The sequence below is a fragment of the Pseudopodoces humilis genome, chromosome 3 (genome assembly GCF_049639895.1).
Source record: "Pseudopodoces humilis isolate 2021_Gansu_Grassland_sample_001 chromosome 3, ASM4963989v1, whole genome shotgun sequence".
NCBI classification, from domain to species: Eukaryota; Metazoa; Chordata; class Aves; order Passeriformes; family Paridae; genus Pseudopodoces; species Pseudopodoces humilis.
In genome coordinates, this window is record NC_142202.1 from 1455664 (window position 1) to 1471784 (window position 16121).

Consider the following 16121-nt stretch of genomic DNA (forward strand, 5'->3'; position numbering starts at 1 on the left):
CCAAACAGTTCACACGGAATGCGCGTGGAAACAACGCGTTAATGTCGCTGTTTGAGAAGGAAATCGCTTTAAGGAACATGAAATGTATTGAGCTGCGCGGGAGGGGAGGCTCAGGTGGGATGGAGACATTTTACCCCCACGGCGCGCACGGCGGGGCCCGTTCCTTAGCCGAAACGAGGGGAAGTGCAGTGGATTTAGGCGTTTTTGGTGTTTTTCGGTGCTGCTCGGCGCAGGAGCCGCCCGGGGGCCGGGCGGGCGGCAGGGGCGGAGCGCGGCGGGCGCGATGGCGGCCGAGCTGCGGGAGGCGCTGCAGCGGCGGCTGCGGGACCTGGGCATCGCCACCGTCACCGCCGAGCACCCGCAGGTACGGCAGCCTCCTGAAAACCCGCGGGTGAAGCCCTCAGTGCCAGCGGGATCAGGGCGGGATGAGGTCCTCAGCGCAGGGTTTTAGCGGAAGTATCAACGTGGAAGTTCTCGCAGGGCCTGGCACAATGTTTGGCTCTGCCTCCAGATCTACCCCCTTTCCCCCCGTGGTGTGAGGAGCGTCTCGCTCACTCCTTTTCCCTGAATTCGGCGGCATCCGAGATGCTTCCCAAACTTTTACTCGCTCCCAGTTACACGCCACGTCATTCCAAGTGTGTGGAGTCGCAAACGGGAGCGCTCCCAGCGCTGCCTTTAAAACGAGAGAGAGACATTGCTGCACACACGACCCACAAATTATTCTCAAAGTGTGCCGGAGCAGTTCGTCACATTTTATTCGTGTTCTGTTAAAATCCCTTCATAAAAGGGTACAGCTTTTAGGCCGAGTAGAACATTCAGTATTCTCTAAATATTTAACGAAAGATACCTGCCAGCACGTGACTGGGAGTCTAATGGGATATAGAGTCTGACACCGGTGCTGTTTTCCAGGTGTTCACTGTCGAAGAAATGATGCCGCACGTCCAACACATGAAAGGAGGTCACAGTAAAAACCTGTTTCTTAAAGACAAAAAGAAGAAAGGGTTCTGGCTGGTGACAGTCCTGCACAACAGGCAGGTCAATTTAAACGAACTGGCTAAAAAACTGGGTGTTGGAAGTGGAAACCTAAGATTTGCTGATGAAAATGCCATGCTGGAAAAGCTGAAAGTGGGCCAGGGCTGTGCCACGCCGCTCGCCCTCTTCTGTGACCAGGGAGATGTGAGGCTGGTGCTGGATGCTGCCTTGCTCCAAGGGGGCCACGAAATGGTGTATTTTCATCCAATGACAAATTCTGCAACCATGGGCTTAAGCCCCGATGACTTCCTGAAGTTTGTGAAGTCGACAGGCCACGATCCCATCATCGTACACTTTGATGAAGACGTTAAGTAGAGGAAGTTCATTTTTCTACTACTATTTGTAGATTTTGTAGAGCAAAAGTGGTGGAAAATCTCATTACAAATAAAACTTGAAAAAAAATGGCTTACTCCTTTTTAATTTGTTTCAATTATGTAAGTTTGTACCGTATAATCTGATGAGAAAAAATATTGCCTTTCAGTTATTAGAAGTTTAACAATGTTCTTAAAAAGACATTTTGCAATCTACCTCTAAGTAGCTAGTAAGTAGAAAAGCCATTATTTAAATACTCTTATAGTCTTTATCAGTAAATGGATAAAACTAGAATTTCCCAGGCACTGGACTGGCCTTGAAGGTTTAAACTTGACATCACTAGGAAAGAACAAATTCCAAGTTGTAGAACACCTGTCAATACCCCCAGGAAAGAATGACTGTCCCTGCATCCATCTATGCCCTGCTACACATTGCCTTCTTTTTATTCTTTTCACCTAAAAAAACAACTCACCTACACTACAGGAAATGCATTTGATTGTCATTTTTCAGTCATGGTGTGCTGAAGACAGAAGCAGCAGAAACTCCCTCAAGTCCAGTAAACATCCCACGGCAAGGAGCACCCCCCAAAACCCAAAGCCAGGGGAGCAGTGAGTGAGGGATGGAATCTGAAGGTGATGGGGGTAAAGGCTTTTGGATGCAGCTCAAGGAAAATGTCACTACAAACAATGCCTCAGGGCAAGAGCATCAGCACAGGCTGGGATGAACTGACACCAAAACTACAGAAGCGTGAATTAAAAACACGTAAAAGGATTTGTGATCTTGGGTGAATGAACAATTATTATAAACTGAGTATGAAAAATCATCTACAATAAGGCAAGTTCCTTCACTCACAGCCTCAGCACCGTTTCCTTCATCTGGAAGGATCTGGCACCTGTTCTCAGAGCTCTTAGTGACAGAACCCTTCACCATCCAGCAGTTTCGGTTCTCCACCTCTGACCGACACAAACCAACCCCATCGATCCTGGGAGTCATGTCCACAGGGAAGGAAGCCACCAAAAAATGCTGCAGCTGTAGGGAGAGTCACTAGAGAGATGTCCAGGTACATGTGATTTTACAGACTGAAGGGAACATCTGGTATTTAGGAATACTGGGTTGATCAATGAGCTCTGGATTGACAAATGCACCACTAAGTTATCTCCACACTGATACATTAGGATGTGTCTTTAAAAGTAATGTTTATCTTGCTCTCTCTCTCTCTGCCATTCACTCTCACTCCTTATTGTGGTACCCCAAAATCCCTTATCACTTCAAAAAAGGAGTATTAGATTTGACTTGCCAAGGTTTTTACATCTGGAATGTTTTAAATGTGACAAATTGTTTGAAGGACGTGCACAATCCTGGAATCTGCACTGCCTGAAGTGTGACTAATTTTATCCTCAGAAGGGATCCTGAGACTCGTCTCAGCAAAAATAACTACCAGGCTTCAAATACTACATTTGGCAAATCTAGAATGATTTCTTTTTGTATTTACTTATGAAATCAGTGTCTTCTTTGTTTTTTTTTTAATAATAGTATCAAAATAGTTTACAATTAAAAGCTACCCAGCTCTACACAAATCACACAGAACAAACTACACGTGGTCCAGAAAAATTCTGCTACAGTTTTATCAGTTTCCTTCCAGAAGAAATACTGCACACATCACCACAACACCAATACCCTTCCAGTAACATCAGTTATCAGAAAAAGTGTGTATAAATATACACACACAAAATAAGAATAAAAATTATTTGGTTTGGCATTTTAATAACATCATTAATAAATGTATACAATGGCAAACATTAAAAAAATTAATATGTAAAGGAAATTACAGTTTTAAATAAGAGCTTTTTAAGTTCTGTTTCACACCTTGGTACATTTCTTTAAGGCAGTTTTATTAATATCAAAGCATTATTTACATATACATCATCAGCTACCCCTAAAAATCACACATGAGCACCTTTGTTAGGCTGCATCATGTCCTGGACAAAATTTAGAAATAATAATAATAATAATAATAATAATAATCAAAGGTGTTGGGAATGTTACTAAATCCTCAGAGACTATCCGAAAAGTAAATAGAACACAGACATTGTATGGCATGAGAACCTCCTTTGTAACCTGGAACTGGCAGTGCTGGGTTTGGGATTCCTGGGGTACAAAGGGGGTTTGTGTGCTCCTGTGTCCATGGGGCCACAGCTGCCGTGTGCATCCCTGGAATTGAGCAGCTCCCAAGTTCAATTTCCTTTTTTCCTTCCCTTTAATGCACAGACTGGGAAGATTGAGAAAGGAAGAAGAAGAGGGGGAAGCAGCAGAGCACAGAGCGCCACTCGAGCGCCGCACGGAACCTCTGTGCAAAGCCAAGCGGGCAGCTTGAGAAGGGCTGAGCTGGTCAGGGGCAGGGGCAGGGATCCCTGGGTGATGGAAAGGACACAAGCAGCTGTGGGGAGGGCAGTGATGTGTGCCCAGCAGCGCTCCACACACGGGAGTGTGTGCCAGAGCCACCACAGCGTCCCCAGACACAGCTACCAGCTTGGGTCGGAACAGCATTTGGCACTGCACTTCCAATCGCTCGGTTCAAGCCACGGACTGGAACAGTAACAAATGGTTCTGGCAGGGGGCTTCGAGCTGCATCAGTCCTCTGTCAGCAGACAGTGAGGAGAACCCAGGCACAGGCCCTGAAATGAGCTTGAACACGCTGTCATTCAGAGTTAAGAGAGATTTGCCTTATTTTTATGGCATTTAAATTGTCTGTCATATCCGCCATGCCCTTGGTATAGATCTTTTAGCCCATTTTATCATGAAAAAACATTCAGAAGAAACTCATTTCAAAGAAAAGAAACAGAAAATGTCCTTTTCTAAAGCTTATTGCGTACACCTCCATTTTCCCCTTTTGGGAAAGCTTTTTCGAGCTTTTCAATCTGTGGAACTGCCTTCAGCATCAGGGCTCACCTTCGCTGAGGAAGCTGCAGGAGACATTGTGCACCTGCCTGATGGACAGAAGTGACAGAGGGAACTCAACCCTTTACATGAATTCCTTTACAGGAATGTGCTTACTGGCTTTAATAAAATAGAACAACTCGTTTTGGGTCTCAGTTCCTGTCCACTTCCTCTGAGCTCACTGCAAATCTTTCCGGACAAATATATGCAACCACCAAACGTACCAATAACATTTGTTGACTTTAATATAAATCAATAATGAACAAAATGTGTCTAGTAAAAGATAACCTTAAAGGGAACTGATTGTAAAATGCATATGATATTATTTACATTTCTTTTTGCCATCAAGAAACCTCCTAAGCCACAATTAGCTCGTGACAAAAGACAAACAGTAAAAAAAAAAAAATATAAAAAAAAAATTAGTCAATACACAAACATTGTAAGACAGTCTTATCCTGGAAATGGCATTTGTGGAAAACAGCCTTATATTAAAATAAAAGTTATAGAAAAACCATATCCGACAGTTTCCTGTCAGAAACATCTGAACATACATATGCAGAGTAACTTGGGAATGTGAAAAACACAAAGGACAAACAATGTCTCTATAACACCATTATCCCATGACTCCCACTTCTGTTAGTTACCGAGCTTTTCCATGGATGTAAACAAATTTTTCTCTTGCAGTATGCAACAAAAATCAGCATAAACTTTCTTAAGAGCAATTTCATGCAGATTATGCTAACCAAATAAGGCAGTGAAGTGCCAGTAGCTGTGAGGTTTTTGTATCTGTATATACAGTCCATTTGAACAAAACTCTACAGCATTTCCTTTAGATTTACAGACGTAAATAGAAACTGCTAGTTTTGGGGGTTTTTGGCTAATTATTAGCAGAAGCTTAAGCAAATCAGTGGCTAATTTCAAAAACAGAAGATGAAAGAAGTTTTGTTTTGTTTTTTTTTCCCTGGAGTAATTCTTGAGACCTTAAAATCCTTGGTCCTTAGGGAGATGAGAACTGTCCTTTATTCAGTAGATCTTAACAGTGCAATGTGCAATAATTCCTAAGACCATCTACACATTTTCGGCAGCAGACTCCAGTAGAGCTCCTTGATTCAAGGAAGGAAGGAAGGTAGGTAGGTTTTTATTTCTTGCCTGCTCTAGTCACGAAGAATGTAAAAAATTCCCTTAATTTTTATTAATGATTCCTACAGCCGCTGTCTTGTTACTTCAGATATAAAGGCTTCACACTGAGATACTGAAGGACACTTTTCTCTCTGTGTTCAGTCGAAAGGCAGAAAGAGAAAAGAATGTAAGAAAAAGCTTCAGGTGTAGAGGCACAACACACAGAGTTCAGTCACTAACAGCACTAACAGCATGCACCACAGGGGCTCAGGGAAGTTGAGAAGAGGACAGAACACCAAAACCAAGCTTTATAAAAAAAGGCAGATTCTGTGGGGTACTGAATACTCTGAGTTTTGTTCAACTGTTCTTTCAAATTTACCTGTCCCTGTCTAAGAACTGACATCAGTATTGTTTCTTAACAAGATTTCTTTGAACTTTCTTCTTTAGGAAATTGGAAAAATAAAAATAAAAAAAGTCATTTTTACAGGCAAAAGGCTAAGCAGGATGAGGTTCCCTGTCTCTGGAAGAGGCTCTGGAGAGCCACCGGCCCCGGCCTAAAGAGCGAGCGCAAGAGAAGCCAGGTAAGCAAGCAGGATTTACATCTGGTTAATGCAATGTGCTCTGGGGCTGAGATGGAATGCTGTTAGTTTGTTGTAAATGAAATTCATCTCATTTACAGGTTGGGCAGGAAACTCACCACTTGGCCCACAGCTCAGGTAGTGGGTAATAGAATTAGGAGCTTTGTTGCTCCCTAGACCTGCTTTTTGAATTTCTGCTTTCTGGGATAGCTTCCACATCTGCAGAGAAAAGCATTTCAGGTTATTCATTGTGTTTATCAGGACATGAAAAAAAAACCCTCATGCATTAAAACACATTCTACTCATTAGGAGAGCAAAAGGATACAAAAACACTTTCTGGTTGTTTTTAAGAGGAAAGGACAGAGGAGAGGGACAGAAGAAACTCACTGCAAGTGCCTGCTCAGCTACACTCACTGACATTCATCTCAGCATTTACAACAGCCAGGTGTTACTCCTAAAGCCACAGTCCTTGATATGTCACCTTTAGCTACACCAGCCCTTATGTTTCTGCATGATTGGAAAGAAAAAGCAATAGTGAGGTGCAATCACAGCTGACTGACCCTAGCAGAGAACTTCCTACGTGGTATTTGGACCTGCTGCACACCGACAGAAACATTCACATTCAGTTCCACAAACCACAAAATTGTCTTTGCATGCAACAGCTTGAACATGCAAAATGCAGCATCTGAATTCACCAGTCACTGAAAGCAAAGCATCAAGCAAACCCTGAGCCAGGCAAACCTCAACTGTGAGCAATCGGCTGAGCCTGAACAGCAAAAGCTTTCTGGGCAGCAGCCACTTACTATTTAGTGTTTATTGGTATCATGCAAAGTCCTCACTTAGCACTGTCCAAGGCAGCAGGAACCGAGGAATGAGCAAGGGCTCCACGTGTTTCACAGCCTGCCATGCACATGGCTGAGGAGCAGCAGGGATTGGGAATGGAAAGAATCCCATGGAACCTTCCACTATTTGAACACAGAATCCACAAACTTCTTGTTAAAGACCAAGAAGTGGAGGGAAAAAAAAAAGATCTTTCTGTCCATGACATTTTTTTTCTTTCTTTCTTTCATATGTAACAAATGTTGGTAAGTCATTATCCAGACCCATTAGACACTCTCTTGCAGAACACTTCTGCTGCTGCTGAACTCAGTGGAGCAAAACAAGTTATTCTCTCAGAACTGAAATGCAATTCATTGCAATTTTATAAACCAGTGCAGAGTGGCTTGAGCTGGACAAGGTTAGTCTCCAGCTCCAGCAGACTGGAGACACCAGTGGCTCCAGGACACTCATGCCTGGCTATTCCAAAGCCCTTGGGGTTTCAGAGGGAAGCTGGGGACAACACTGTAAGTTTTTGTAGGTGTGACTGTATAAGGTGTGACCTAAGCAAGAGGAGGAGGCAACAGCACACCCGAGACTTCTGCAGGGAGAGCTGATCTAAAGCAGCTCCACACCTTCTTCTGACCAGTGTCTCTGCAGGGCACAGGGAAGAAAAGCCAGACCCTGGCAGCACAGGATGAGTTTGTATTAAGTGCTCTCAGAGCTAGGATTGTAACTCGTTAAATAACTTGCAAAATGCCTTGTGTGACATTGCTTGGGATAGCGCTCTTCACCTCCAGCCTAATCCCAACCCAAGTGCAGATGAACTGCAGTCAAATGGCCTGACCCAAGACCAGAACACTGGTCCTGCTCTGTGAGAGTACACGTGTGTGAAATGAAGATTACAGATCAGATTTCTCATGCTTTTGCTGCTGAGATAGTTCCAGAGGGAACACAGCAAGAACTGACCGCTTGCTGTGCCCAGCACTGGGAGAAGTGAGAGATTTATCAGCCCAGTGAAAACGAGTGGTGCAGAGCTGGGGAAGGAGTGTGTCACATCCTGAAACAGCCATTTTATTCTCCACAGATATTCCATATCCTCCTCTTCTTCCTGAAACACAGGGATTCCCATCCCATGTAACCCAGACCTCCATGTGGGATATCTGCTGCTCTTCCTCTGGGAACTATGGATTCACTGCTCCTCCCTAATTAAGTACTAAGGAATTAAAAGTTCAGCCCACACACTGGTTCTGTGATTGCCACAAAATTGCTGGCAGAATAAATGCAACTGTACAAAACAGAATGTGGCATTTGTTGTTTTCAATAGATATTTTCAATTTTAATTATTTTCCCTCTAGCTATAATGTCACTCAAATTTTTTCTAATGTATTTCAGCTCCCACAACTGGCATAACCAAAGTCCACTTGCAAAGAAGTGCTCATGTCTAAAGCCTTAAATCTGATACAATTTTAAACTCTGTTTAAATTTACTACTGTGAAGTTTCAAGCAGGTGCAGAAACAGTGGCACATTAAATAATTATTTTTCAACATTTCTCTTTTGTGCTTATCTGGAATTTAAGGAGTTATTTGCTGAAGTGTTCATATCCTCCCATAACCTTGCAAGCAACTCTGTTATTTTCTCTTTTATTTATCTGTGTTAATTTACCATTTTCTGTTACTTTGTTCACCACTTGTTTTCTATTATATCAGTGGTACTTCCATTGACAGGAAAAAATGAATTTCCACCATACTCAAGACAGTTTTTTATTCCTATACATCACAAGGAGCCTGTTATTTGACCCTTGATAAAACCAAACACTTCACCACAGTTGTACCCATGACTGGAAAGACAAAGCAGACCAAAAGGAAAAGGTGGAAAAGGTCATTTTTTCATGACAAGTGCTGTGTATTATGTGACTATTTATCACCTCTTTGTAAGAATTATCATTTCTGTTTAGGATTATGAATGGTCTGTGTGTTTATTACTCAGTATGGACAGTAATTAATATTTACTGTGCAAACTAGAGGCACTGAATTATTTGGAGTATTGGGCACTTGTTTCTCATGCATAAATGAGAAGAGTAAGAAGACACTGAGATCTCTGCAAATGCTTTTTTCCATTAGTACCTCATTTTTCAAAGAAGTGGGGGGAAAAAAAGGGTTTTCTCCCTCCAAGTAGATGATGAGTGTGTTACTGATAGCCCTGAGAGGCGGAGCAGCGCTGCCAGTGCTGTCCTTGTCCCAGGAATGCTGCTCCCTGCGCCGTTCCGGGCATGCGCTCCGTTTAACATGCAGCAGTAACCAACAGGAAAACACCAAAATATTTGCAATGTGTGACAAATAAAAATAGAGCTTGTATTATAAAGGCATGCAAAATATACACAGTGCAATTAATGTTTCATGCAGACTTTGGTGGGGTTACAATTCCACATTCAAACATGCCACAGTCCACAGGCGCCGTCCGCAGGGAACAACCACCCCGTGGATAAACCGGGAACGATTCCTTCATCGGAGGGAAGTTTTCCCCATCATCTAGCGGACATGGAGAACACCTCTATGGCATGTTAGACACACATTTAATAACACAATTTTCCTTCATACACAGCCATACTCATACCACAGGGTCTGGTTATCTTCCGAGACCAGCAGCGGGGACTGCGCCTCGCCGGGGCCGGGGGCAGGGACAGGGTCCCTGCTCAGAGCTGCCCGCGGGTCACCCTGAGCCTTTGGAGCAGCACAAGGCTGGTCCTGGCTCCTCAGCACCGCCCTAAATGCCGACACGTTTGCCTGATCAGCTGCTTTGGAGGTGGATCTCGGGGGCAATCCACTGATATTGCTGACTAACTCGGTGTTGAGGGATAAAAACGGCTGGGGCGCAGCGAAGGAGCCCGCGCTGCCATTCCCAGCTCCGCCGGCTTTATCCCAGAACACACCCGAGCTTGGCAAAGTCCTCTCACGACAACCTGGCCTTTCCGTCCTGGAAGGCTTGGGAAGCTCGGAGTCAGCTCCTAAATGGCGCGGGGTGGGCGAGGGGCCACGCTCCCCCCTGCCAGGCACACAGCCAACACAAGCAGAGGACACCCGCAGTGCCGAGTACTCACTGGAGCCGGGCGGAGCGCTCCTGTCAGCCGGGGCTGCATCCACGGACACGGGCGGCCTACTGTCCTTAGACAAAAAATCATGGATGCTTGTCCTTCGGGTGGTTCCTTCTGCCGTGGAAATGACGCTGCTGGCACGAGGTAAGGTGGCGTAGGGGTTGCAGTCCCTGGATTGTCGCTGGGTCACAGTCGCTTGGATCTTTTCTTTCACGGACCGGGCCTTCCCCTGGGCGCCGGGGGTGAATTTGATTGGAGAGCTACTGAAGTAGAGATCTTCGTTCTTCCGGAGGCTGGGCCTTACCAGCTGTTCTGGTTTGAGGGATCGTCCATCTGAGAAATCAACCGTGTTCCTGACACTCAGGGATCTCACGATGCCACAGCCAGCCGCCGGCTGCTTTCGGAGCTTCTCCCTCCCTGCCAGCTCCGCAGACTCCGACAAGCTTCTCATCACTTCATCTAAAAGGTTCTCTTCGCTTGCAGATTTCATCTGTGGAAACAGAAAACATAAGTTTTGAAATTGCAATTTTTATCTTTTCTTCAGCGATTTTCGTGGACATAAATGAAAAACAATTTTACCGAGATTTGGGTTTTTTTAATTTCTCAGCTCTCAAAGCAGTATCAAACATTTATGATGCAGACTTAGGAGTTTTCTGTACGGCTTACATAAAAAATAGTTTAGGTGAATAATATTCAGACCCAGTGAAGAAAGACTGTAGCTGTTTTCAAGATGGCACCAGAGACAACTGGGGAAGAATTCAGCTAAAGGCATTAGGGAAACGCTCTGGCAGGAGACTGGAAAGAAACCCCTTGAATACCCTTCCACCCAGAATGGGTCTGTGAGGCTATGAAGAGGATTCTGGGATTTGTGAACAGCAGTGGACCTGCCTTGATGACTTAAGTAGGGTTTTTTATTTCCTATTGCCAGTAGAGTATTGTCTAGTGCTTAAACTCCAAATATCCTTCTCGGGGAGACCATGGGTGAGAGCCATTTTAAGTATCTAACCAAAAAATGCAGAATCTTCTCCAGAAGATGTGTCACCTGTCCCAGACAAGCCTGGATCCTCACTCCTGAGAGGCCCCAGTCACAGTGACTGGCTGGCTTTATCCTACAGCAGGATATCCTACAGGAGTTTGGGCGGAGCTGAAGGACCTGGGATGCAGAACCTGGAATACCAGCAGAGATGAGGTGATTTGGGGCTTCTAAGAAACTGTCACTGATTTACAGAAACATCCCCTTCACCTTACTCCTCTCAGATTTCAATAAGCTCCAAGGTCACTTTTTGTTTCCCAGTACTGTTAAGAAGATGAAACTGAAGCAGACAAGAGTCTCCTCAGGGAATGAAATCACACATTTTCCTTGCTGTTGATGCAGGACAGATGTGACAGCAGCTGCCGCTGGACTGGAAGAAGAGGAGTGAGCCCTGGTGTCCCACACACCCGACAGCTTTGGCAGTACAGGTTGACTTTTCCCTACACCCAGGGACCACAGAGGGTCAAGCTGCAAAACTCCACAGATTTCCTGCTGGTGGAACCGGAGAGTGCATCAGGAGACAGTGCCTGTGACCTCTCAATGCAGGTGTGACAGTTCCAAGAAACCTTTAAGGAATTCTACTCACTGTGCCTCACATTAATTCTGAGGCCACGGATGGGACACTGAGTAGGTTAAATACTCTTCACTGACCTCGCTGGAGTTACTCTTGTTGCTCTCCTCCAGGAACTGCTGCAGGGTGACAACTTCACTGCCAGGGGAGCCCGTTTTGGTCTGTTTGCCACGACTCTCCAGCGCCTCGGGCGTCCTGTGCTGGAGCACAGGGCTGGACCTGGTGTGTCCCTTCAGGTACTGGATGGGGCTGCTGCTGCTGCTGGACCAGGCCTCGTGCTCGTGGAGCAGGCTGAACTCCCCACTGCTGTGGCTCTGGGGCCTGCTCTGGCTGTTCACTGCACCTGCTTTTGGGGGGGAAGGCAGTGTTCCCATTAGAAATACACCAAAAAGCTGTACACCTGTATAACCCCACTCAAATCTGCAATGTTACCAGATTCAGATAACATTCATTCTATTTAAAGGACTTAAAAAAAGAAAGTCCAAATGTTATTTTTTACTTCATGAAACTGAACTCCCCTGACTTACCTTTTGCAGCTCTTCAAACATGGTAAGGTTTTTTTTTTCCTAATAAAATCTACCTTTCACTTATAATCTGGGCCTCCACCTACGTAATATTCCAAGAGGCTAAAGAGACCTCTCCACTCTTGTTCAGCATCCCTGGGAGGCACAGGGTAATTAAATGTTAAAGGAAATACAAAGAACTGAGCAGAAGTAAAATCTTTTCTCCAACAAGAGCTACTCAGGAATGCTTCTCCAACAATTCCTGCTGTTCCTTCCTAGTTTGTACAGCTGAAGGAAGCACGTGTGTCAGATGTAAAATAAAGTGCACAACACCTCTTCAATTTATTTGTCAGTAACTGTGAATTGCTTCAAAAATACTGATGGATAATCAAGTATTTCCAGCTTCATGTCACTCCTAAGAAATGAAATGAAATTTGAACCAAGATAAATTGGTGGAAATGCCTAATCCTGTATAGACATGGGGGTGAGGAGGACCTCAAGGGATCTTGCACAGAAGGGAGCAATGTAACAGATATAAAATAAACCATTAGAAATATTCAGCTAGCATTCATTCCTAAATTTCCAAACAAGCAGACACCATTTAAGAGATGCAAGCCACGAATATTAAATAAAGTCTCGAGCTGGCAGTGCTCTAGTCTGGTCTGTACAACAGTCTCCAGCTAAAAAAGCCACGAGATACAAAAATATACCAGGGTTCTTCATACATCAAGTTTAGAGAATCCTGACAAATCCAAGGACGTTAATAATCTATTAAAACCAAAATGTAAGGGTTTCTAGCATGAATCACATGTGCCATTTTGTGCAGTTGTACAGCACACAGCTCACAGTGGTAGTGCAGTGCAGGAGGATGCTTGGAGAAAAAAAAAATAAAAAAAGGAGCAATTTCTCAGCTTAAAAAGCTTTTAAAGTAATTTGGGGGGGAATTCTTATTTTGTAACAATGTTATCCGGGTTAGGTTTGGTTTAAAACAGACAGAAACTTAAAAACTAACACCACTCTTTTAATATTTATTAAAACCATAAAATACCTGTGCTTCTAATTTGGGGAATGAAGGCTGTGAAACACTCAAGGAAGCACATGCTGTGCTGTGCAGTGGGAGTTTTTTTGGTTGTGGGGGTTTTTGAACCTCTACAGATGATTTTACAGAGAAAAGAATGGAAATGAAGCACCGATGTGAATTCACCCCCAGCATACCTTTGACTTCATGGAGTGAAGCATTGTTATTGCTATTGCTAGTGGATGTCCTGCCACTATCAAGGCTGGCTGGTCTGGAAGCTGAATGGAAAATTAGGAGACACTGTGATGAACAACATTTTAGCAGAGGACACGGCACCTTGACATTCTGCTGACAGAATGCTCAGAGGATCATGCACGACCTCCCAGGCTGAGCATGCCCGTGGGAACAAAGTGGTTTCTTACAGATCAGAAAGCGAAGGAATTTCCAGGCGGTCCAAGAGGACACTTTGGAAAAGGGCACTAGAGGAATAGCGAGGTACAGAGGAGAGGAAAAGAGAAAGAGTGTAGTTTAGAATTGAAACTGAGTGCTCAGTGAGGAAGCAGGGCTCAGACAGGAGCATGCAGGGGCTGCTGTGGTCAGCTCACTTACAACAGATCTGACAGGGAACCCTGCACAGGGCTGGAATGCCACGGACAGGAGGAGCAAGAGCATCTGCACAGATAAAGTCCTGTACTCCTAAGCCAATACAAGGGAAATGCACTGTTAGTAGCCTCAAAAATGTTTGCTGCTCGTACTCATTGTAAATGTTTACAGTACAGTTAAAACTTCACTTCTATTAATAGACTATTTTTCACTTCAAAGCTTTGCTTGAAGGAACACGTAATGATTTTGTAAATTACAGCACATGGCAAATTTGGGGTTCACTGAACAACAAGCATTGAAAACTCACACCAGATTTGGATTTGATTTTTTTAGGACCGAAATGCTAACTTCCTTTATTTACTATTAACTCCAAATAGAAGTTCAAACATTTTCCCACTAAAAGGGAAAATGTTTTCATCCTGTTCAGATGCACTTCACAAATACTTTCTACCAGAGATACAGAACATCTGTCTGATGTAGTAGTTAAGAGAGAAAGGAGAATCTGAAGAAATGATACAGTACATTGGAGAGATATGAATATCAGAGAGAGCATGCTCATTGCAATGATGCCATTCACTGTATTTTCACAAATTCATTAACATTCACATCATATATCCTTAATTCATTTAATTAAAGCTCACATCTTACCATGAACTCTTGATCCTGTACTAGAATCATCACTAATACCTTGTGGACTTACATCTTCAAAGGATGTAGTATCTACACACAGAGACATAAAGGAAGATGTAAAATAAAATAAAGCGCAAAGATTATTAAAATACTTATCATTGATAAAATTTAAAATATTTTTCAAAGCAATCCATTTTTACTTAGGAAACATTCTGCAGGAAAAAGCTTGAAACATTTTATAACTGCAGTTATTAAGCCAGTTCATTATCTTAGCACTGCAACTCGATTATTAAGATTGAAAAACTTAAAAACATTAAGTCAAACCAATATTTACACAGTTACATCACGGTGCAAAAAGCTTCTACCTATACCTTTATTATTTAGCAACTGCTTGGATCTGAAGCCTGTGGAGGAGTTGACAGTGGCAAAGTTGATAGCTGTAGTAGAGAAGGCCATAGCTCCCAATTCCTTCCTCCTTTTACCCGTGGATATATCATCAGGACCCTCCAGATGCTCAGAACTACCTGTCCATTGTCCTCCTGCCAGGACCATGGACTGCACCAGGTCATTCATGGCTGGGATGCAAATGAAAGCAAATGATCAGCGAGGGCAACGTACCTGGCGGGTTGTTAATCTGCATTGCAAAGGTCGGACAGTTTTCTAAGCATTAAAGCGCCCGCAGGCACCCCGGGTACCGCATGCAACCGGGACAGAGGGAGGGAGGAGGCTCAGGCTGCTGAGCCCAGGGAGGTGTTGCTCAAAACAGGCTGCTCAGGGATCGCCATGCCATGCCAGGTGCTGTTAGAGGCTCTGCCAGCTGCTTGCCGTGAGAAAATGGGATGAGCGGGGACAAAACGGGCACGGGTGCTCATACAACGGAGTGCCAGCGCTCACACGGGATCCTTGTACAGTGCAGGTTACTGCAGGCGCACTGGGGTTTACAGAGCAACAGAGAGAGGATCTGAAAAATACCACATCTGATGATATTCACCTTCACTTCCCCAAACTCGAGAAAACACTCCACCCCTCATCAGAAAATAAAACGGAACAAAAGAAATCAATGCAGCATTCTGGCAATGAGAACTGATGAACACTCGCAGAGTGACAGACCACCAGAGAGCCTTGCACAATCTCCTACACTCGCTTTAAACAACAACAACAAAAAAAAAAGAAATTACAGTGACTTCTGAACAAAAGGCTTACGAAACGTGTCCTTTAGAACCATTTCCGTTAACACAGTGCACTGTAAATTCATATACACATGGGGCCATGTGTATATAGACAGCCATGTATACAAATATATGCAGTCACGAGGCACTGAATAGATTATACGCGTGTGCATGGGAACGTGTGGCTACGTGTGTGTGCACAGGCATAAAGTATTCAGTGCCTAAGTTTCTTAAAAAGTAAAAATAAAAAAGGGGGGTGGGGTGGGGAGGGTAAAAAGTAAAAAGCTCCAGCTCCTTGTACCGTAGCAGGACTTGCACATTGCAAAAGAGGAGGAAAAATAGAGCGCAGTCCAGGGAGAGGTTAGTGAAAAATTAGTAACGGAAGCCAGTGTAGCCATTGAGAAGAAGCTGAACTGTCATAAAGTCTTACACATGGAGCGACGGTAGAAGGCCTTCATTTTGTCTTTTTCCTTCGGTCTGTTCCTCAAAAAGGGCAGTCTTTTCAGTGCACCCACTTTTATGTCATAGCATGAGGAAAAACGGAAACAGGGAAATGAAAGAAAAAAGGGAGAAGAACAGATGGAAGTTAAATGTTGAAACTAAGGACAGAAATGAATGTCTGAGTTTAAGCTACGTATGCTATGCTAAAAGCTATCATCCTCCTGCTTCTGGGTGATCATGAAATATGGAAGTACACTGGAACAG

The 16121-nt window shown here is 44.0% G+C and overlaps 2 protein-coding genes across 19 annotated transcripts in view; one reads left to right on the forward strand and one right to left on the reverse strand.

The window, feature by feature from the left end:
• The first annotated feature begins 268 nt into the window (after nucleotides 1-268).
• On the forward strand, nucleotides 269-2987 carry LOC102104885 (prolyl-tRNA synthetase associated domain-containing protein 1-like). The gene is made up of 2 exons (XM_005525466.2): nucleotides 269-364; nucleotides 910-2987. Exons 1-2 carry the CDS (start codon nucleotides 284-286, stop codon nucleotides 1345-1347), a joined length of 519 nt encoding a protein of 172 aa, XP_005525523.1. The 5' UTR covers nucleotides 269-283; the 3' UTR covers nucleotides 1348-2987.
• A 101-nt stretch (nucleotides 2988-3088) lies between these two features.
• The window catches only part of CCDC88A (coiled-coil and HOOK domain protein 88A), a 68975-nt gene continuing 55942 nt past the window's right edge, over nucleotides 3089-16121 (reverse strand). For 7 of the 18 annotated variants that reach the window (XM_014254636.2, XM_088052857.1, XM_014254637.2 and 4 more), the window contains 7 exons: nucleotides 15847-15930; nucleotides 14619-14822; nucleotides 14266-14337; nucleotides 13624-13710; nucleotides 13212-13292; nucleotides 11574-11839; nucleotides 9129-10379 (listed from right to left, as the gene is read on the reverse strand). In XM_014254636.2, coding sequence (XP_014110111.1) covers nucleotides 9390-10379; nucleotides 11574-11839; nucleotides 13212-13292; nucleotides 13624-13710; nucleotides 14266-14337; nucleotides 14619-14822; nucleotides 15847-15930 — 1784 coding nt within the window. In that variant the 3' untranslated portion in view covers nucleotides 9129-9389. Of the gene's footprint in view, nucleotides 5553-6097; nucleotides 6198-9128; nucleotides 10380-11573; nucleotides 11840-13211; nucleotides 13293-13436; nucleotides 13494-13623; nucleotides 13711-14265; nucleotides 14338-14618; nucleotides 14823-15846; nucleotides 15931-16121 lie in introns of those variants that run through there. The other 11 variants (XM_088052867.1, XM_014254642.2, XM_014254639.2 and 8 more) reach the window with 9 other exon arrangements.